Source organism: Rattus rattus, chromosome 2, assembly GCF_011064425.1.
Source record: "Rattus rattus isolate New Zealand chromosome 2, Rrattus_CSIRO_v1, whole genome shotgun sequence".
Lineage (NCBI taxonomy): Eukaryota > Metazoa > Chordata > Mammalia > Rodentia > Muridae > Rattus > Rattus rattus.
This window is the reverse complement of record NC_046155.1, coordinates 173,734,626-173,756,383: the sequence shown is the minus strand read 5'-3', so window position 1 is coordinate 173,756,383 and position 21,758 is coordinate 173,734,626. Positions and strand designations below refer to the sequence as shown.

Below are 21,758 nucleotides of genomic sequence, written 5' to 3'. Positions count from 1 at the left end.
TTTCCAGGCTGCCTCACGCTCTAGAGACTACAACTCCCAGCAGCCTCTGGGCGATAGTTGCGGCGCGCTTTACTCGCAGGCCCCGCCCTCGTCCGTCTCCGTCTCATCCCGCCAAGGTCTGCGCGCGAAATCTGTGTGGCGCGAATTTGGGGCTTTCGAGTTTGCGTCTCCGAGCGAGCGAGTGTGGTGTCCCGCAAAGTGATTTGGAGAGGCAAGTGGGGCCGTGGGCATGTGGCTGGGACTGAGGCTGGGGTCGGCGAGAGTGTCGAGCGTTTGTAGCTGGTGAGCTTCGCTGGTTCTGGGTGCCGGCAGCAGACTGGGCATGGGGACGTCGCGGCGGCCGAGGGCGCAGGAGAGAGGGCAGCAAGGAGAGGCGTACTGGGAGAGCCACTGGCTGACTGGTTGACGAAGGCCGCAGCAGGCTGGAAGCCTCAGTGTTTGTGGAGGACTGGTGGAGGCCTGGAAGGGCGGGTCTCGGGAGAAAGGCTGGTGGTGGGCGTGGCCATCGGAATTGGTGGTGCCAGGAGAGGAGGGGCGACCTGCGGCTGGAGGGAAGGTTTGTGAGTTTCCTGTTTAACCCTGGACGCCTGCTGTCAGAAGGGGCACGAGTGGGATAAGACTGGACATCTGGAAGTGAGGCCGGAAAACACTTAGGGAGGGTCAGGTCTTGTTGCTTATTGTGTGTGTGGTTGAGGAGGCAGAGAAACTTAGACAGGGAGAACAGAAGGAAGTTGTCAGGGTGAGGACGGACATTTGGAAAGGGAAGCTGGCATTTGGCAGCCAAGGAGAGCTTGAAATATAGGTAGTGACAGAGTGCTGGACGAGCAGCAACAAACCCTGCCTGGTTTCTCTCTTCAGTAATATAAAGGGGGAGGGGGCAGATAACGAGCCAACTCTCAAAGAATAAAAATGTGTACAAAAATTACATGTCCTCAGTAAAATTTTTATATTAGGTGGAAAGCAGTAAGATAGGTTTTTCCACTTTCTGATCTGGAAATTTTATGCCTTAATAATAAATCTTAAATCAAAGTTCCATATTGGTTTTTAAAATTGGGTGTTTTTCCTGAACAAAAAACACATGCTTCAGATTGTAAAGCCATTTGTGTGTGGGTGTGTACACTAGGAATTGTGTGTGTAATGTATTTGGTAATGCACGTGGGAATACAGGTTCATGTGTGCAGATACCACTCTCTGCCTTATTGTCTTCAAATAGGGTTTCACTGACCTTGAAGCTTAGTCATTGTTCTGGCTAGTTTGGTTGACCGGCCAGTGAGCTTCTGGGATCTGCCTTTATCCACCTGTATCCACCCCATAATGCTGGGTTTATATAGGCATTTATGACCATGCTTGACATTAATTTTTTTTTTTTTAACTTGGGTGCTGGGGATTCACATTTATGTTCTCTTTCTTTTACAGCAAGTGCTCTCACCCACTGAGCCATCTCTGCAGCTCCTGATTATACTTCTTTTATTTCCTTAAGAAGAGTTCTCCCCCACCACCCCCCCCCCCTACACCTCCCCAAGTCTTAGCTGGTCTTTGGATTTCTTTTTTCAGGTACAACTGATGAAAAAAAAAGAGCAAGAGAGGAAGGGAGAGAATTCTGCCAACATGCAGAGAAGTATTATGTAAGGTCCTTGCCATGCTCAAGGCTCTTTGTGTGGTCATGTTTCCTGGGAAAATGAGAACTAACATTCATCCCAGATAGGGCACTGATGACACAAGCCAAAGAAACGATTCTACTCAAATTTAGCTTAGTAAAACAGTGAGTTATGGTGTTATTTACAGGAAAACTGATGCCTCAGAGGCAACCTCATCACTCCAAAGCCCACTCGAGCATGGGCAATGGCTCCTGAAAGCTACATCCCTGGAGCTCTCTGCTTAACCTGTAGGCAGCTCCACTGAAGAGTCCCCTCACCCTCAGCAATTGCTGGACTACCCTTGGGGAGGGGCTAGTGAGTCTTGTAACTTTCTGAGTCTCTTCAGTGTCTTGTGCTTCCTGATTCTTGAGCTCCCTCCTCCTTGCAAGAGGGAGTGTCCACATAATACATTCTCTAAAACTCTGGGCTTTCTGCTTCATCTCTGCCTTCTCTGAGAAGACCTTGAGGGAGCCCTGAAGTTGAAATTTCCTAGAGTTCAGTAGTCTGGAAAATGGGAAGTGGGACATGGGAGAAGGGTAATGACTCAGTTAATTCATTAAATTTTAGTTTCAGGGTATGGATCCCTAATGCAATAGTTTTCAGTCATCTGTTTTGCTCCCTGGGAACATGTGGCAATGACTAGAGACATTTTTGGTCCTGACAGTTTAGGGGGTCTGCAATCTGCTTTTGATAGCTAGTGGACAAAAGTTAGGCATGGACTAAACCTCCCTCAGTGCACAGGACAGCCTCAGTGCTAGTTCAGAATCTGTGTATTAATGCAAGATAGCTTTAGGAACATGAGAGAGGAAACCTGCACTTGGTTTCCACAGTTGCAGACTATCAAAACATCGTCATGGTCTTATCTTTCTGTGGTCAGCTCTGTTACTTTTGCTGTTACTCTTAGGCTGACTTTCCTAAGATTAGCAATCCCAGCAATCTTCTTTATATTTTTAATTTATTTATATTTTTCTCTCATATTCTCACATATATTATATTCTGACAATTTTCTCCTCCTACCCCGCCCCCCAATTCACTCCTCTTCCATTTCCCTTCAAAAAATGAGCAAGCCTCCCAGGTCATTAGCCAAATTGGCATAACAATTTACAATAAGTCTAGGCACAAATACTCATATCAAGACTGGATGAAGTAACCCACTAGGAGGAAAAGGGTTCCAAGAGCAGGCAAAAGAGAGATACCCCCTCCTACTTATAGGAGTCCCACAAGAATACCAAGCTACACAACCATAACCTATATACAGAGGACCTAGCTCAGACCCATATAGTGTCTGTGATGGCTGATTTAGTCTCTGTGAGCTCCTATGAGCTCTGCTTGGTTGATTCTGTGGTCTGTGTTCTGGTGTCATTTACCCTTGTTGTTCCTACAATTCTTCCTATTCCCCTTCTGTGGGGTTCCCTGTGGTGTTTGGCTGTGGGTCTCTGCATCTGATCCTATTGGATTAAGCCCCTCTGATGACAGTTGGCCTAGGCACTAATCTGTGAGTATAGCAGAATATCATTAGGAATCATTTCATTGACTTTTTTTCTCCCTGCCAGTCATGTTTGGTTCAATCCTGAGTCTCTGGGCTGTCCAGCCTCTGGTTCCTCATCATCCTCTTTTCTCCTTTCTGACCCAGGGCTATTTATAGTCAAATTTTGGCTTGTGACAATCATGGTGGCTATAGGTGTGTAGTATACTATACTAATTTTTAAGGCCTGGGTTATATGTCCGTGTATTATAGATGTAAGTGTTAGTCACTCATAAGAGGTAGAAGGGTGTATCAGATACTAGTAGACTCAGAACTGATTATTCACCCTGGATTCCTGGGAAATCCCCAGGCACTCATGTGATGGGAAACCCGGTATGGCCTGTCCTGAGATAATAACTCTTTGTTTATATGCTTTTTGTTCTTTTCTTGCCTTTTACACTCCCTCCCTTCCCCCAAGAGTCCAGAGTAGAATAAAACCCAGGGTCTTTGCCCATGCTAGGGAAGCCTTCTACCATTGTACTATTAAATTCTTACCGTTGTTCCTCTCTCACATCCCCCAACACTCCTTAAAGTTATACAAAAGTAGAGGAATCTGCATGGCTGGGGATGATGTCCAGGTATACAGAGCATCAGTACTATTAACGACTCACCCCTTGTACTCCTTCAGGTCATTTTTCCAACCCACAACAGAAGGTAAAGCGAAGAAGCCAGAGAAGGAGATACCCAGCAGCATCAGAGAGAAGGAACCCCCTCCAAAGTATGTAAGGAGCTGGGACAGCATATGCCTTTACCAGTCAAGATTCTTTTGTCTGCATGTGTTAGAAACCTAGTTCAGATGTATATCAGGCCTCAAAATGATAATTTAGTTTAGGTAGCTGACAGCCAACAGAATTCTTGTTAGGGCTCTGTTTGCACATGCTTTGCATTCATTTTAGACCAGACTCTCTCTCCACGGGGAAGTGATGTTGACCACACTTTGATTCATACATTCTCAGGAAAGATGCTGGGTGGTTCATAATCTCCAGATTGAGATGCTGAGCAGGAGTAAAAAGGTACCTAAGAGCTGATGGGCTTTTCTGTGTGGGGTCAGTGAGTAAATATATGTGCCTTTTTGTTTTCATTCTTTAAGACAGGGTTTCTTTGTGTAACCGGCTGTTTTTTAACTCAATCTGTAGAGAGGCTGGCCTCAAACTCATAGAGATTCACGTGCCTTTGCCTCCCTATGCTGGGATTAAAGGCCTGTGCCACCACTGCCCAACCAGATGTGCCATTTGTAACATTACTTACTGCAGAAAGGCACTCTGTGCATATGGAGTCAAGCTATAAATGTTGAAGTAGGTCACTGTGTCATATACATTGCTCTGTGCAAATGCATAAGAACCTTTCTTTTCTGTGATTTACTTAGGTCAAGCTATGTATGTTATATGTTACTGTTCATCAGTTTGCTTTTTTTTTTCTTTAAGGAACACAGGAACTCAGTTCTTTTACTTTTTATGTTGTGTTCCCATCTATGGCTATCCTAAAGAAATTATTTAGTGTTTCATTTATGGCAAGTGTTTAGGTTGTTTCCTTTTTGTAGGTGTTACAGCTCTATACTAATAGATTTGCTTTTATTTTTAATTATATGTAAGTGTAATATGTGTGTGTTTTTGTCTGACATAGGTCTCCATATGAGGAATTATACATGGTAATCATAAAAACATTCACTCAGATAACTAAGGAGAAATTTGACCTTGGGGCTAGAGAGATGGTATAGTAGTTAAGTGTACAAACTGCTCTTGCAGAGGACAATTTGCTTCTCAGCACCCATGTCAGGTGGCTCACAGTTACCTGTAACTCTAGTTCCAGGGTATCTGATGCCTCTGGCTTCTTGGAACACCTGTGCCCATTCGCACCTATTTGCACATAGACATGCACAGTAACAATAATAGTCATAAATCTAGGGGCTTTGGAGATGGCTCAGCAGTTAAGAGCATTTGCTTCTCTTCTGGAGGACCTGGGTTCAATTTCCAAGTACTCAGGGGGATCTGATACCTTCTGGCTTCTATAGGCACTAGGCATTCATATGGTACATAGATAATACATGTAAGCAAAGCACCCATACACATGAAAATAAATGGATATATATATATTTTAATTTGAGATTTCTTGAACTCTTTCCACAAATTCTTCCCAGAGGAAGTACTGCGACCAGTGTGCAGTGCTCTAGCAAACACATTTATTGATGCATTAGATGCTTAATATACTTGGGGATGGGTGTCTATCATACTAGAGCACAGGGTCTGCCTGTTTGACACTGTTAGAACTCAAGTGGCTGGCACAATGCCTGACATGTAATCCATACACATTCATAAACACCTTTAGCTTACTTTTAAATAACAAAAGGGAGGCTACTATTATATATGTAAATCGCCTGTATAGGTGGTATGTTCATGGTATTGTACATATACATTTACTTAGAAAACAGCTCTCAAGTATTTTCTATGTGTCAGCTATAGCTCAGGGCACTGGGCTTTGAGGTGAACCAAATGGATTGCTATTCCTCTACTCTCCATAAAGCTTGTGGGACTCTGTGGTGCTGAGCACGAACCTGCTTCCCTCTTTGTAAGAAGTTGTGTAGGATAAGTGCCTGTCACATAAGTAAGGAATAAGGAGTTGCTGATACTCATGATGGCCTCTGTTCAGACTGTGAACTTTCTGAGGACACTTAGCACTTGAGTGACTGCCACCAGCGTGCATGACACCATGCCTGTGTCCTCATAAGCTGGGAGATTGGAGCTGGCATCAAGGGGACACTGACTTAGAATATGTATCCCTTTGCTCATGTAAGACTTCAGGCTATTATGCTGTTGCCTGGGTGACAGTGTCTTCTGCTCAAACTCTTGTGACTTAAGAGAGAAGGTCTTCAAATGGATATTAGTGTGAAGCCGGTCCCTGCTGAGAAATCCACCTAGTCTTCGTGACAAGTCCTCACAGATGCCTCAGGCATGGGAGAGAGAAAGGGAGGGAGGGAAGGATACTTAAGTACATATAATGAAGTCAGATATGTAGCTCACATTCCCTGTGCTAGTGAGGTGTAGGCAGGAGATCAGAAGTTCAAAGTCAGCCTTTGCTACTTACTGGGTTTGAGGCTAGGCCTAGCTACGTGAGACCATCTCAAAAGGGAAAATAAAAAAAAGTGAATGCCATGGAGATACCTAGTAGATGCTCACTGCTCACTGAAATGGAAGAGAAGGGAATGCAGAGTTTTGTGGGTGGTTTCCTTATGCTGCCTGCCACGTGCTCCACCATCTCCCTCCTGACTTCCAGGGTGGCATTGAAGGAGAGGAATCGAGCGGTGCCTGAGAATGATTCTCCAGTGAAGAGACCAGGAAGGAAGGTGGCCCAGGTTCTGAGCAGTGAAGGGGAGGACGAAGATGAAGCCCCTGGTACCCCCCAAGTCCAAGTAGGTTCCAGCTGCCTGCTGGTTTCTTTTCAAAAATTGATTTTTGTATGTATGTGTGTATATCCTTGCCCTGCTCATGGAGGTCAGAGGACACATTTGTGGTATTCTCTTCTTCCACTTTGACATGAGTTTTAGAAATTGAATTCTGGTCTCTAGGCATGTGCAGCAAGCACCTTTACCTATTGAGCCACCTTTCAGACCTCGAGCTTGCCAATTTCCTACTCACCCATGAAGCTGAGTATAGTGGCAGTACAGGAAGACTCTGGGGACTTGTTTAGGAGAGTGGCAATCTCTGCCATTGTTCTTTGAAGCAGGAGGGCACAGGGTTCCAGTCTACCTCTTCTCTAGGAGGTGGGGCTCATTTGGCCCCTTGACATCATCATACTTCAGGTACCTCATGGAGAACATACCTGTGGTGCTGGCTATTTCACAGTTATCCTGCAATTAGGTAGGTCAGGTACCTGGAGTGGATTATCTTAGGGTGTGGGCAGGGCCTTTTGTTTCTGGAACTTCTAGGGAAAGATTACTTTTATGTCGTTTCTTTTTTTCTAGAAGCCTGTTTTTTCCATTAACTGAGACAGTCTTATGTTCTCTGTCTGTGATTTCTGTGGTCACATTTCCTTGTGACTCTTCTTCTACTTAATTTTTTTTTTTTTGTAACTTGTGTGTGAGTCACTGTGTGTGTGACATGCAAGCACATGCCATGTGGTGTGGTATCACAGGATAATGTGCAAGAATTAGTCCTCTCCTAGGACCTTGGAAGTACAAGGGAGACTGAAAATGTGGTCCTTAGTCTTATGACCATACTAGTTGCAAAGGAGGCAGAGAAATAGAGTCCTCAGGCCCATGATTGTATTAACTCTAAGGGATCTTTAGTTAGGCCACCATACGTATAAGTGTAAAAAGGAAGATTGAGTTTCATAATGGAGTGAATCTGGGACACTAAAAGTTGTATTCATGGGTCTAATGATAGCTAGGAGAGAGAAGGTGGTCTGGGTGGGGATGGGACTGAGGAACCAGAAGTGACATTGGATGTGAGAGGCTGAGTCCGTCCTACTCTGAAGCATGTGGTAGTTGAAGCTGCCAGGTGGTGGCATACATCTTTATTCTAAAACTGTTCTTTCTGTCTGTTTTCAGAAGCCTGTGTCAGACTCCAAACAGAGCTCTCCTCCCAGCCCTGACTCCTGTCCTGAGAACAGCAGCCCCTCCATGGACATCTCCCCATCAGGATTCCCAAAGCGCCGAACTGGTAAGGACAGGCCAGCTCCATCCCTTCCATCCATACTACCCCTGGTGATCATCCTTTCAGTGGCTCTGATGATAGAACCGTGGTAGTGAGCATGGTTAACTGTCCCTGAGCTGTGTGACCTGTGGCAAACCACCTCACTTTTGCAGAGGTGTGGTTACTTCACTTGTAGAACAAGTGGTCTGAAGTACAGTACCAACTGCCCAGAAGTGCCAGGATTAAAAGCTGATTCCTGTGAAGTGTATGGGTCTGACTTGGCCCACAGTCAGAGCTTGGTATATGTGGGAAATTGTGATTGTCATGGGGAGTGATACTTGCTGTACAAGATTCTGAGTAGGAACACAAGAGTGCAAATATGGAGATTTCTGGAAGAACTGGTAACTAAGTTGAGCCCTAAAAGGCAAAGGGAGCCAGCTGGGATAGGAGAAAGGAAGAGAATTCCAGGTAGTGTGAGTGAATTGGGAACATCTGGTTCACTTAAGTTTGGAATTCTGTTACAGAGACCACAGAATGTAGGGGATACTACTGAATGGAGAGATTAGAGAACATTCTAGAAAATCAGCCTGAGACAGGAAGCCTAGATGGAAGAAGAACAGTTGGTATGGGAAAGATTTAGGTGAGGGCCATATGTGACCTGAGGGCTGAGCCTGCTCTGTTTGTAGTGTGGTGACTGAGATGGGTACTTGTAAAGTTTCAGTGTGTTAACTAGGGGACATGGGGAAGCTGGTGCATGCTGTAAGATCAGAATACTCGTTCACTTCAGCCAGTGCAGTCTACAGACTGAAATTGAAAATCCTAAACTCTACAACACCTCTGGACCCAAGCATTTCATACAGAGTGCTCCACCACAGCAGGCCTCAGCAAGGGAAGTCTTTCCAGTCTCCCCTGAGCAACTTGGGTGTGGGCATCTGCTATTCTTATAGAACGCTGTTTATTTTCAAAACCCTAAACATGATGTGTGAATTGACTGGTACATAATACAGCATGTGAGATTTTGAAAACTTAGTGTAGTAAAACTTATTTATTTTCTTTTGTTCCCCTTCTCACACTGTGACAAAAGCATACATACCTTCTAGAAGCATGTAAAAGATAGGAACATTTATTTCGTTTAACAGTTTGACAGCGCAGTCCATAATGATTGGGAGGGCATGGCAGCGGAATCCTGTCAGGAAGCAGAAGCAAATAATACTAGTGTTCAGCTGACTTTTCCCTCTTGGTTTTTATATATTCCCAGTTCCCAGCCCATGGTATGGTGTCACCCAAATTCAGGGTGAACTTCTGCAGTTAAAACTCAATAGGAACACCCTCACAGACACAGGTGCATCTCCTAGGAATTCCAGATGAAGTCCAAGTTACAATCAATATGAACCCACAATCAGCATTAAAAAATGTCTGCTCATAATTTAGAACTGAAATTGTATTCAGATCATGAGGTGTTGTTAAAACTAGGTTCTCCAGTTTGGCTTTTCTCTCCTTTAAGTGCTCAAGTTTAGTATCACATACATAGCTTCCTGAATGCTTCCACGGGGCAGAACTAGTCACAGGACTGCTCTGGGAACTCAGAAGTCAGTTGTCCGTGGTGCCTAGGGAAGGTTCAGAAAAGGCAAGTGGAGGCTTTCCCAGATAGGTGTCATGTGTGCAAAGACTGAGAGGTAGGAAAAACTGGACACGTGGGAATTCTGACACTATGGTGTTTCTAGAGAATACAATGTAGATTGAAGAGGCAGCTTGAGGATAGTGTATGGCAAGAGCTAGAGAAGAGTGTAGTGGCTGGATCCTCAGGGTTCTCAGACCCCAGGCTGAGGGTGCTGAGTACATCCTGTTATATTTAATGGAACTTGTTTCTGTTTTCAAAATGCAAGAAAGGGAGGGACAGAAAGAGAATAAATAACTCAACCAAGATTACAGAATCTGAGCTGGAAAGATGAGGCGTACATTGGGGTAGTGGCTATGGTGCTTAGGAAGAGAGAGGGGATCTAGAACCTTCTGAGTTGCCCCTTTCACCAGGCAGTATGTCTGATCACTGGGGCAGGCACAGACAAACTCCCTTTACCTTTCCAGCACGGAAGCAGCTCCCAAAACGGACAATTCAAGACACTCTTGAGGAGCACAATGAAGACAAAGACAAAGCAGCTAAGAAAAGGAAAAAAGAAGAAGGTGAGGGAGTAGGATAAGAGGGGCATGTTTGTGTGCGTATGGCTTCAAGGGACACCGAACGGGAATCTGTAAGGGGAGGGGAGGTATGCGTAGTACAAGATGATTAGATTTCTTTTTTTGTTGTGTTTTAATTCCATTTTTTTATTTATATTTCAAATGTTATTTCCTTTCCCGGTTTCTTGTCCATAAGCTCCCTGTGCCATTCCCCTCTCCTTCTTCTATAAGGGTGTTCCCCCTCCGCAACAACCCTTCTTCCTGCCTCTCCACCCTGACATTCCCCTACACTGGCTGGTCCAGCTTTGGCAGGACCAAGGGCTTCTCCTTCCATTGGTGCCCAAAAAGGCCATCCTTTGCTACATATTCAGCTAGAGCCATGGGTCAGTCCATGTGTAGTCTTTGGGTAGTGGTTTAGTTCCTACGAGCTCTCGTTGGTTGGTATTGTTCTTATGGGGTAGCAAGCCCCTTCAGCTCCTTCAGTCCTTTCTCTAACTCCTCCAACAGGGACCCCGTTCTCAGTTCAGTGGTTTGCTGCTAGCATTGGCTTCTGTATTTGTCATACCCTGGCAGAACCTTTCAGGAGACAGCTATTATCAGGCTCTTGTCAGCATGCACTTATTGCCTTCATCAATATTGTATAGCTTAGGTAGCTTTATATATATGGGCTGGATCCCCAGGTGAGGCAGGCTCTGAATGGCCATTCCTTCAGTCTCTGTTCCAAACCTTGTCTCCATATCCCCTCCTTTGAATATTTTTCTTCCTCCTTTTAAGAAGGAGTGAAACATCCGAACTTTGGTTGTCCTTCTTGAGCTTCATGTGGTCTGTGGATTGTGTCTTGGGTAATTCAAGCTTTTGGGCTAATATCCACATACCAGTGAGTGCATATCATGTGTGTTTTTTGGTGATTGGATTACCTCACTTAGGATGATATTTTCTAGTTCCACCTATTTGCTTATGAATTTCATGATGTCATTGTTTTTAATAGCTGAGTAGTACTCCATTGTGTAGATGTACTACATTTTCTGTATCCATACCTGTTGAAGGACATTTGGGTTCTTTCCAGCTTCTGGCTATTATAAATAAGGCCGCTATGAACATAGTGGAGCATGTGTCTTTGTTGTATGTTGGAGCATCTTTTGGGTATATGCCCAGAAGAGGTATAGCTGGACCCTCAGGCAGTTCAATGTCCAATTTTCTGAGGAACCTCCAGACTGATTTCCAGAGTGGTTATACCAGTTTGCACTCTCACCAACAATGGAAGAGTGTTCCTCTTTCTCCACATCCTCAGCAGCATCTGTTGTCACCTGAGTTTTTGATCTTAGCCATTCTGACTGGTGTGAGGTGAAATCTCAGGGTTGTTTTGATTTGCATTTTCCTGATGACTAAGGATGTTGAACATTTCTTTAGGCATTTCTCAGCCATTTGATATTCCTCAACTGAGAATTCTTTGTTTAGCTCTGTACCTCTTTTTTTTAAAAATAGGGTTATTTGTCTCCCTGGAGTCTTAAATTCTTGAGTTTCTTTTGTATATTTTGGCTATTAGCCCTCTATGAGATGGAAGATTGGTAAAGATCTTTTCACAATCTGTTGGTTGCCGTTTTTTCCTAATGACAGTGTCTTTTGCCTTACAGAAGCTTTGCAATTTTAAGAGGTCCCATTTGATTTTAGAGCATAAGCCATTGGTGTTTTGTTCAGGAAAGTTCCCCAGAGTCCATGTGTTTGAAGCTCCTCCACTTTTTCTTCTATTAGTTTGAATGTATCTGGTTTAATGTGGAAGTCCTTGATCCATTTAGACTTAAGCTTTGTACAGGGCAATAAGAATGAGTCAATTTGCATTCTTCTACATGCTGACCTCTAGTTGAACCACTACCACTTGTTGAAAATGCTATCCTTTTTCCAATGGATGGTTTTAGCTCCTTTGTCAAAGATCAAGTGACCATAAGTGTGTGTGTGTATTTCGGGGTTTTCAATTCTATTCCATTGATCTGCTTGTCTGTCTCTGTACCAGTACCACACAGTTTATATCACTATTGCTCTGTAATACAGCTTGAGGTCAGGGATGGTGATTCCCCTAGAAATTCTTTTATTGTTGAGTATAGTTTTTACTATCCTGGGTATTTTGTTATTCCAAATGAATTTGCAAATTGTTCTTTCTAACTCTATGAAGAATTGAGTTGGAAGTTCGCTGGGGATTGCATTGAATCTGTAGATTGCTTTTGGCAAAATGGCCATTTTTACTTCAGTTTATCAGCATGGGACGTCTTTCCGTCTTCAGAGATCTTCTTCAATTTCTTTCATCAGATGCTCAAAGTTTCTTGTCATGCAGCTCTTTCTTTCACTTGCTTGGTTAAAGTTATTCCAAGATATTTTATGTTATTTGGGACTATTGTGAAGGGTGTCATTTCCCTAATTTCTTTCTCAGCCTGATTATCCTTTGAGTAGAGGAAGGCTGCTGGTTTGTTTGAGTTAATTTTATATCCAGCCACTTTGCTGAAGTTGTTTATTAGGCTTAGTAGTTCTCTGGTGGAACTTTTGGGGTCACTTAAGTATACAATCATATCATCTGCAAATAGTGACATTTTGACTTCTTCTTTTCCAGTCTGTATCTCTTTGATCTCCTTTTGTTGTCTGATTGCTCTGGCTAGAACTTCAAGAACTATATTGAATAAGTAGGGAGAGAGTGAACAGCCCTGTCTAGTCCCTGATTTTAAAAGTAGGAGTTCTTCAAGTTTCTCTCCATTTCGTTTGGTGTTGGCTACTGGTTTGCTGTATATGGCTTTTACAATGCTTAGGTATGGGCCTTGAATTCCTGCTTTTGCCAAGACTTTTAACATGAAGGGGTGTTGAATTTTGTGAATGCTTTCTCAGCATTAAAAATGAGAGCATCATGTGGTTTTTTTGTTTGACTTTGGTTACATAGTGGATTACGTTCATGGATTTCTGTATATTGAACCATTCCAGTATCCCTGGAATGAAGCCTACTTGATCATGATGGATGGTCATTTTGATGTGTTCTTGGATTCAGTTTGCGAGAATTTTATTGAGTATTTTTACATCAATATTCATAAAGGAAATTGGTCTGAAGTTCTCTTTCTTTGTTGAGTCTTTGTGTGGTTTAGGTATGAACATAATAATTGTGGCTTCATAGAAGGAATTGGGTAGTCCTCCTTCTGTTCCTATTTTGTGGAATAGTTTGGATAGTATTGGTATGAGGTCTTCTATGAAGGTCTGATAGAATTCTGCACTAAACCTATCTGGTCTTGAGCCTTTTTTGGCTGGGAGATTTTTAATAACTGCCTCTATTTCATTAGGAGTTGTGACTGTTTAGATGGTTTATCTGATCCTGATTTAACTTTGGTACCTATCTGTCTAGAAACTTTTCCATTTCATCCAGATTTTCCAGTTTTGTAGAATATAGGCTTTTGTAGTATCTGATGATTTTTGAATTTCCTCAGATTCTCTTTGTTATGTTTGTGTGGCTATCTTCTTTTGGGTTAATTACAATTAGATTACTTTCTTGCTTTTTCTAGGCTGTAGTTTCTCTCCTTGTCTTGGAGTTTTCCGTCTATTATCCTTTGTAGGGCTGGATTTGTGGAAAGATACTGTGTAAATTTGGTTTTGTCATGGAATATCTTGGTTTCTCCAACTATGTTAATTGAGAGTATTTCTGTATATGGTAGCCTTGGCTGGCATTTGTGTTCTCTTAGGGTCTGTATGACATCTGTCTAGGATCTTCTGGCTTTCATAGTCTCTGGTGAGAAATCTGGTATAATTTTGATAGGTCTGCCTTTATATGTTACTTGACCTTTTCACCTTACTTCTTTTAATATTCTTTCTTTGTTTTGTGCATTTGCTGTTTTGACTATTATGTGATGGGAGGAATTTCTGTTCTGGTCCAATCTATTTGGAACTCAGTAGGCTTTTTGTATGTTTATGGGCATCTTTTTCTTTAGATTAGGGAAGTTTTCTTCTATAATTTTGGTGAAGATGTTTACTGGCCCTTTAAGTTGGGAGTCTTCGCTATCTTCTACACCTATTATCCTTAGGTTTGATCTCATTGTGTCCTGGATTTTCTGGATGTTTTGTGTTAGGAGCTTTTTGCGTTTTACATTTTTTTTTTTATTATTATATCAATGTTTTCTATGGTAATTTCTGCCCCTTCGATTCTCTCTTCTATTTCTTGTATTCTGTTGGTGATGCTTGCATCTATGACTCTTGATCTCTTGCCTAGGTTTTTTATCTCCCGTTTGCTCCCTTTGTGATTTCTTTATTGCTTCTATTTCTATTTTTAAATCCTGAACGGTTTTGTTCAATTCCTTCATCTGTTTGGTTATATTTTCCTGTAATTCTTTAAGGGATTTTTGTGTTTCCTCTTTAAGGGCTTCTACTTGTTTTCCTGTGTTCTGTATTTCTTTCAGGGAGTTATTTATGTCATTCTTACAGTCTTCTGTCATCATCATGAGATATGATTTTAAATCCAAATCTTGCTTTTCTGGTGTGTTTGGATATCGAGTATTTGCTTTGTTGGGTGTACTGGGCTCTGATCATGCCAAGTAGTCTTTAGTTTTTGTTGCTTAGGTTGCTGCGCTTGCCTTGCCATCAGATTGTCTCTGGTGTTGGCTTGTGTTGCTGTTTCTGACAGTGGCTTGACCCTTCTTTAAGCCTGTGTGTCAGCACTCCTACAGACCTGTTTGTTTTCAGCCAGATCTGGGAACAGAAAGCTGCTCGTGTTTTTATGTGTCCTGAACCCTCCAGGTTGGTGGCTTGGAGCAGAAGACTTGGTCTTACCTCTGCTCTCAGGTGTGTCAGCCCTCCAGGCGACTGGATTTCAGCTCTGGGCTCAGGCAGAAACTGGAATGGTCCTACCCCTGACTGCTCCTGGGTTCCTGTATCCAGAGGGCACCAGACAGGTTCTTCCTCGGCCAGGAATGTGAATGGGAGTGGTTGTCTCTTCTGAGCTCTCAGGATTGTCTGTACTTCTTAGAGTCCAGCTCTTTCCCCCATGGGATTTGGGTGGAGAGAGCTGTGGGAGTTCAGTTCTGGGCACAGGCAGAAACCAGAAGGTTCCTGCTACTGACTGCTCCTTTGTTTCTGTATCCAGAGGACACTTATGATTAGACTTTAAAATCTGATATACAGTCCTGTAAGTCAACATTTCAGACTTGGGACCACACATGATTGACTATTCTTGTAATGATAGCATTTGGGCAGCTTGGGCAGGAGGATCACTGTAGTTTGAGGTCAGCCTGGTCTGTGTAGTAAGACAGTTTTCATTAAATAGTAAAATGAATAAATTTTCTAGACCCCAGTATATAGGAGCTCATTGTGAAAGTTTTTTGAAACATTTTTGTCTTAATTCATTGTTATTTATGTATAATTTCATTTTTATCTTGTTTTATTTAATGGAAATTATTTTTCATTGGTGGTGAGTTCATCTAAGGATAGACAACTAGACAACTAGAAACTAACAGAATTCCCTTAGCTAGCTTTTCATGTAGTGTCCAGCAGGTGTCACAGTGTTCCCGTGGAGGCTGTAGACTGTCACACTCTTGAGAGAGTTCCTTTATCTTGGGAACAATGCAGGGAAACAGCCCTGGAGATGGATCTGTTGATCTTGGGCACTGTGTGTCATTCCATCAGTTGCAGTTGTTGACCCAGCTAGGTTCTTGTTCATGTGGTAAGAATCAAAATCTTCAGATGGCTCAGTTTCCCATGACAGGTTTTAGTTATTTAGTGTAGGCTTGTTTTCCAATTGGCAGTTTGTAGTCAGTAAAAAAGTTTCATGGTAAGTTGGAGATTTTAGCAATTCTAAGTATTTCCTAGTAAAAGGATTATCTTTGTTCTAAGGCAAACTTCCTCCAGGTTAGTGTCTGTGATTTTACAATTACCCTGGTAGCATGACTTTTTAATATGTTTATAAATAAAAATATGCAGGGTAGGCAGGTGCTCCACTACTGAGTTAAATGTCAGTATCTTGTTTTTGAAACAGTTTCTCACAAAGTTACCCAAACTAAAAATGGAATTTACTCTGTAGTCCAGGCAGGCTTTGGACTTGTGACCTTCCTGCTTCAGATTATCTACTGTTTGGCAGTGCCTTTAGGCCTCATTTCCATTTAACTTTTCTGTCTGTTATCAGATACACAGACCCCAACAGAAAGCCTCAGAGAGGCTGAAGAAGTAAAACAGAAGGAAGAACAGGTGGAGGACCAGCCCACAGTACCCCCTGAGCCCACAGAGTCCCCTGGTGAGTTGCTTACTCTCCAGCTTCATGGTCCTGCTTGGGGCATCACTTGTCTGTGGAGAGTGGTTCACTGAAACAAGACAGACTCTCCAACTTGGGTTCAGTGTGAACTCCAAGATAATAGAAGTTTTGCTTTTATTATTGGATTTATTGCTTATTTTATCCCATGAATGTGGGAAGAGAGGAAAGAGCCCTCAAATAAAATGCTTTTAGATATCATAGGTGTCAGTCAGATACAACGAACTGAGTAGGTGTTTATTAAGTGCACTATCTAAGCTTAGTTACAGGATTCAGAAATGGGAGTGTTCTTGCAGCTTCAGTTCCTTGCTGTCTTTGAGACCCCTGTGTCATAGGTGATGTTTGCAATGACAATTTTAGGCATACACACATATCTATTTTCTATGAGACAAATAAATGGTACTGTTTGAATCTTGCTGAGATTTTTAGGTTTTTTTGTTTTTTGTTTGTTTGTTTGTAATGCTGGTGGTGGAACCCAGGGCCTGATATATGCTAGGCAAATGTTTAATTCTGAGCCACACCTCAGTCTTCTCACTAGTGGGAGAGGCAGGTCCTCTGCTACTGAGCTATGGCTCCAGCCCCTCACTAGGGGATTATTATATTTTTTTTTAATTTTTATTTATTTTATGTGTATGAGTACACTATTACTATCTTTAGACACACCAGAAGAGAGCATCAGATCTCATTACAGATGGTTGTTGGGAATTGAATTCAGAACCTCTGGAAGAGCAGTCAGTGCTCTAAATGCTGAACCAGTTTTTAAGGCCTCATTGGGGAATTCTAAGCAGGTACTCTACCACTGAGTCACACCCCAGCTCTTGTTTGTTTGTTTGTCTTTTGTTTTTGTCTGAGACAAGATCTTACTATGAGGTATATGGTGGCTTTGTAATTTTGTAATTCCCCTACGTCTGTGTCCCGAGTAGCTGGTATTTCATGCTGATGGCCTCCCAGCTGGGTGATGAGGTTTCTTTTCACTACCATTCCTAAGTTTTCCATTTTCAGTCCAGTGTCAGCTGTGCTTTCATTAGTACTGAGGAATGAACATTAGGCCAGAGAGTCCCTGCATTTACACAGTAGATGGAGAAAGGTCAGAATGAAAGGTCAGAATTGCTCAGTTTTATACTCATAAGATGCAATAACTTTGGGATCTTAACGTTTAGAGGTAGAAACTTTTTATAGTGTTAATTTTACTGGGGGTTTCTGTTTTGATCCATAGTAAATGATACAGAGACATCAGGTTTTATTAACAAACTGCTGGTACTATGCTGAGCAGATTCTGAGCTATTCTAACCTGATTAGTCTATTAATAACCAGATAAGTACCCTGTTACTTGCCAATTGAGTATTGCTATTTTCATGTGTATCCTCAGGGCAAGCTTCTCTTGGTTATTTGCTTGTCATCCATCCTCATCTTCCATCTTGCCTTATGGCAACTGTTTTCTGCTCGCCCTTTTCCTACTCTCCTTCATGGTCCCTACCTGAGATCACCTCACTCTACCCAAAGTCCCACCTTCCTCTCTGTGCTGCCCAGTTACAGGCTCAAGTTTTTATTTACCAATCAGGGATTATTGGGGAACATTCTTCACAGCACATCAGTCAGTACAGTGCCCATGTCCAGACTGCAACCTGATCTTGGGGCACAGAACTCAGCATCTGAATACACAGTGCACAAGACTGACTAACCCCAACTGCTGTTCGTATCACCATTACCCTTTCTCATTTCAGAGTCAGTAACCCTCACAAAGACAGAGAACATTCCAATGTGTAAGGCAGGTGTGAAACAGAAGCCTCAGGAAGAAGAACAGAGCAAGCCTCCTGCCAGGGGTGCCAAGCCACTGAGCAGTTTCTTCAGTGAGCACCTTTCTCATCTTTATCCATCTGGGTTGTGTAGGCAGCGGATGTTGGGACTCTGTTTAGGCAGTGCTGGCTGAACAAGGCACGGGACTTGGGCCTATGAGGAGTAGGGACCCTCTACTTCCTGTCTTTCCATGCAGCACCCCGAAAACCAGCAGTGAAAACTGAAGTCAAACAAGAAGAGTCAGACACTCCAAGGAAGGAAGAGACCAAGGGGTGAGTCAGTGCCCAGGTCTGAGAAACATCTCCTGGCACATTCTCTTCTTCATGTCCATTACTCAGCCCTAGCTTGGGTTTTTTCCTCTTGCGGGGCTTGTCATTAGTCAGTGTTTTAGACACTATTGGACCCTACTGCAAAGCCTTAGGATACAGGCAGAGTAAGAACTGTTTAGGGGGTTTACATACCCACTACCCACTGATTGCTTGGCGTCTTGTCTGACCTCCAGCTTCCAGTATGAGCCCCAAAGAGCTAAGGGCATACAACAAGGTAATCATTGTAGTAATTCTTGCCCTCACTCCTGCTTACCTGCCTAGAGTGGTTCTGCATTCTTCCCAGGACAAAATCTTAAGCCTCTTTGCCTACTGGTACCATTCAGCACTCTACCCTCAGTTTTTAGAACACTGATTCCCCCATCCTGAGCTTACCAGGTTGAGCGCATGCTCTGGAAGCAGCAGACATTGCATTGGAATCTCCTGAGGGCCTCTCTGCCAGCACTGGGTGGCTAATGGGTATGGATCAAGAGCCACTTCTCTTTACTGGTAACCATTGTAGATTATAGTCATGGGACTGAATAGGCTGCTAAATGATGGTTTTATTGTGATTGGGTCATTCTTATACCACTGGTTATGAACACAAGATTTATTAAATGGACAATCAGGTGGATAGGTGGATACACATCCTATAGTATAATGGAATCAGACCCTATCCATGCTTTATTGAAAACCATATGTGTCCTAGAGTTGTGGCTCAGTGGTAGACTTGTCTAGAATCACCAAGTGATGGGATGGGGGGAGTGGTTCAGTGGTAGAGTTCCTGCTTAGAATCCCTCAATGAGGGGGTAGATGCATGGCTTAGTGCTAGAATTCTTGCTTAGAATCTACCAGTGAAGAGACAGGAATGTGTTAACCTTTGACTTTGTGAGCCAGGCCCAACACAGAGTAGAAACATTTCTTTGAAAAGTAACTTCTTAGACTCAGAGTTACCCAATTTTAACTTCCCTTTGCCTCCATAGAGCCCCGGATCCAACCAATTATAATCCTTCCAAGAGTAACTACCATCCCATTGAAGATGCCTGCTGGAAACATGGCCAAAAGTAAGGAGTTAACCTTCCCAAGCTGTATTAAGTTCTGTCCTTGTGACTATGAGAGTCTGTCGTTTTGGCCTCTATTGGAAGAGCTGTACATTTCTCCCATCCCTGTTTTGGGAACACAAAATTATGGGAAGGGATAGTGGATAGTTGTCTCTGCATTTATCACCATTTATCACCCAGGAGGATGTAAAGGGCAGGATTGATACAGGGTGTTATGGCCTATTCAAGTGTTTCTAATACAGCTCTTTTCCTTTCTCAGGGTTCCTTTTCTTGCTGTGGCCCGGACATTTGAGAAGATTGAGGAGGTGTCTGCTCGGTAATTAATTACTCAGTCTCATGGGGGCGGGTTCTTTGTGACTGTTCTCAGCACGGCATTGTGTGCTGCATCCTGCTTTGCAGTCTTTCCTCACTTCTCATCATGGTCACTGTTTATTCACAAAAATGGCTGACTAATTTTGAGTCCCTGCCTGAGAAGATCCTTAGCATCTCTTTCCTTTTCTTTTGGCTTTTGAGATGGGGTCTTTCTATGTAACACTGGCTGTCCTGGAACTCAGTATGTTGGCCAGGCTGGCCTTGAACTCAAAGAGATCCACCTTATCTGCCTCCCAAGTGTTACTGTTAAAGGTCTGGGCCCTTAGGCCTGGCTACAGCATCATTTTTGATGGTGTAGTCTCTTAGTTTAAGTGGGTCCAGCCTGTGCTCAGAGGCTGCATGCAGCCAAAATAGTTATGAATGCAGCTGAACACAGATGTCTTAACACTTAATGCAGTGTGAGAAGTCTTTTTTGATTGTAACTTGATTCTGCCATTCTGAAACTTTACAAATGACCTCCCTTGTCAGTGTCAAAGGTTGAGCATGCTTGGGCGAGACACAGGATCAGCTAGGTCTGTTTGCAAGGTTATGAAACAGATTCTAGGAATTATAGGGGATGTAGTACACAGAGTGACTTGAGTCTTGTTTCTCCATCTCAAATGAATGAAGTCTAGTCTTGGGTAGAGTGAGGATGACCTTGCTTGCTGAATTTCTCTTGCAGATCCGAGCCTTTCCTCCTGGTGATGCTCTGTGTCAGCATCAGTTGTCCATGCTGGCTCCTTTGCTCTCTCCCAAATCCTTTCCTTTCCTGGCCTCTTATACCTAGGGCTTCTATGTGTCTAGTATGATATAAGTATTATGGGGTATACCTCATTCAGCCTCAATCTTTTTAGTTCTCTATGTTAGTTTAAGCTTTCCTGCCATACATAAACATCCCTATAATATTCCTTCATTTTAATACATCTTTAGGCTGCCCTCAGTGTTTTGTCCTTAGAAATGTTTCCTTGGGAATATTTAAGAACTTCCCATGGGATATAACCTCAAAGCGAGGTGATGGAGGACATGGGAAGGACTTTCAGTACAAGGATATGTAGCTCAGAAAGTGGCTCATAGCAGCAGCTAGGTGAGGCAGCCAAGGGGACAGTTAGCATTGCTCTGCTTGCTGGTTGTATGCCTGTGGCAGGTGGCTTGGCCTCCCTTTCTAAGCTTCAGTTCCCCCATGAGTAAAGGGAAGAACATATATCTCTGTTTTTATGAAGATTGAGTTTATCTAAATAACATAGGGAGAGACAGCTTTTGGGGAATCTCATACATTCTCTACCTGTAGGGAATTGTAGGATGGCTGTTCTGTTCTGTCTGACCTATAATCCAACATCTTGGGGTACAGATTTTTCTTAAAAGCATTTTTTTCTTTAAAAGAGAACTTTCAAAACAATAGAGTGTCCCCATGTTTCTGGACTGCCTTTCTTTGCGTTGTTGTTATCTTATTCTGGTTTAGAGATGTGGTCAGAAGATGACCAGAATCAAGAAGTTGACACCAGCTGTTAGTGACAGGGATTCCCACGTTCATTTGCATTGTGACACTTTCCCTTTTCTGTCCTGGTTTCTTGTCTGGGATTTTTACTCATGGTGTTTAGCTGGCCTATCCCTTCCGTCTATCTGTGTTCTTTGTGACTTTGCTACTACTGAAGGTTTTGGAGGTTCTGAGTTTGGATTTGTAGTCTGATTCCTCAGAATGTTTCAGATGGAATGTTTTCTCACTGCATACGACGTTGCTGGTCTGGTCCTCCATCATCCACCCGGCCCCGAGGCTGAGTGCCTGGCTGCTTCACTGTGCAGCCTCACTCTTGGCAACCTTGTGGAGTCTTCCTGTTTCTTTCCTAACCTTTGTTTCACTTCTGTTGCTGTCCCAGGACAGCAGAAACAGATTGCCACTATGTGAATTAACACAATAGAAAGTTATTTCCCCACAGTGCAGGAAGCCTGAAGTCTAAAGCTAAGATGGTGGTAACAGTTTGGTTGTTGGCAGGCAGGTTAACTCCTCTTGAGGCTTGGA

The 21,758-nt window shown here is 43.0% G+C and overlaps 1 protein-coding gene across 1 annotated transcript in view; it reads left to right on the top strand.

Annotated features, from left to right (window-relative positions):
- Positions 1 to 68: 68 nt before the first annotated feature.
- Lig1 (DNA ligase 1) overlaps positions 69 to 21,758 on the top strand; it is a 38,357-nt gene continuing 16,667 nt past the window's right edge. Inside the window, exons 1-11 of the mRNA XM_032894420.1 lie at positions 69 to 211; positions 1,555 to 1,625; positions 3,791 to 3,880; positions 6,433 to 6,568; positions 7,706 to 7,817; positions 9,876 to 9,966; positions 16,103 to 16,212; positions 17,952 to 18,077; positions 18,221 to 18,296; positions 19,313 to 19,393; positions 19,650 to 19,706. Coding sequence (XP_032750311.1) covers positions 1,564 to 1,625; positions 3,791 to 3,880; positions 6,433 to 6,568; positions 7,706 to 7,817; positions 9,876 to 9,966; positions 16,103 to 16,212; positions 17,952 to 18,077; positions 18,221 to 18,296; positions 19,313 to 19,393; positions 19,650 to 19,706 — 941 coding nt within the window. The 5' untranslated portion in view covers positions 69 to 211; positions 1,555 to 1,563. The remainder of the gene's footprint in view (positions 212 to 1,554; positions 1,626 to 3,790; positions 3,881 to 6,432; positions 6,569 to 7,705; positions 7,818 to 9,875; positions 9,967 to 16,102; positions 16,213 to 17,951; positions 18,078 to 18,220; positions 18,297 to 19,312; positions 19,394 to 19,649; positions 19,707 to 21,758) is intronic.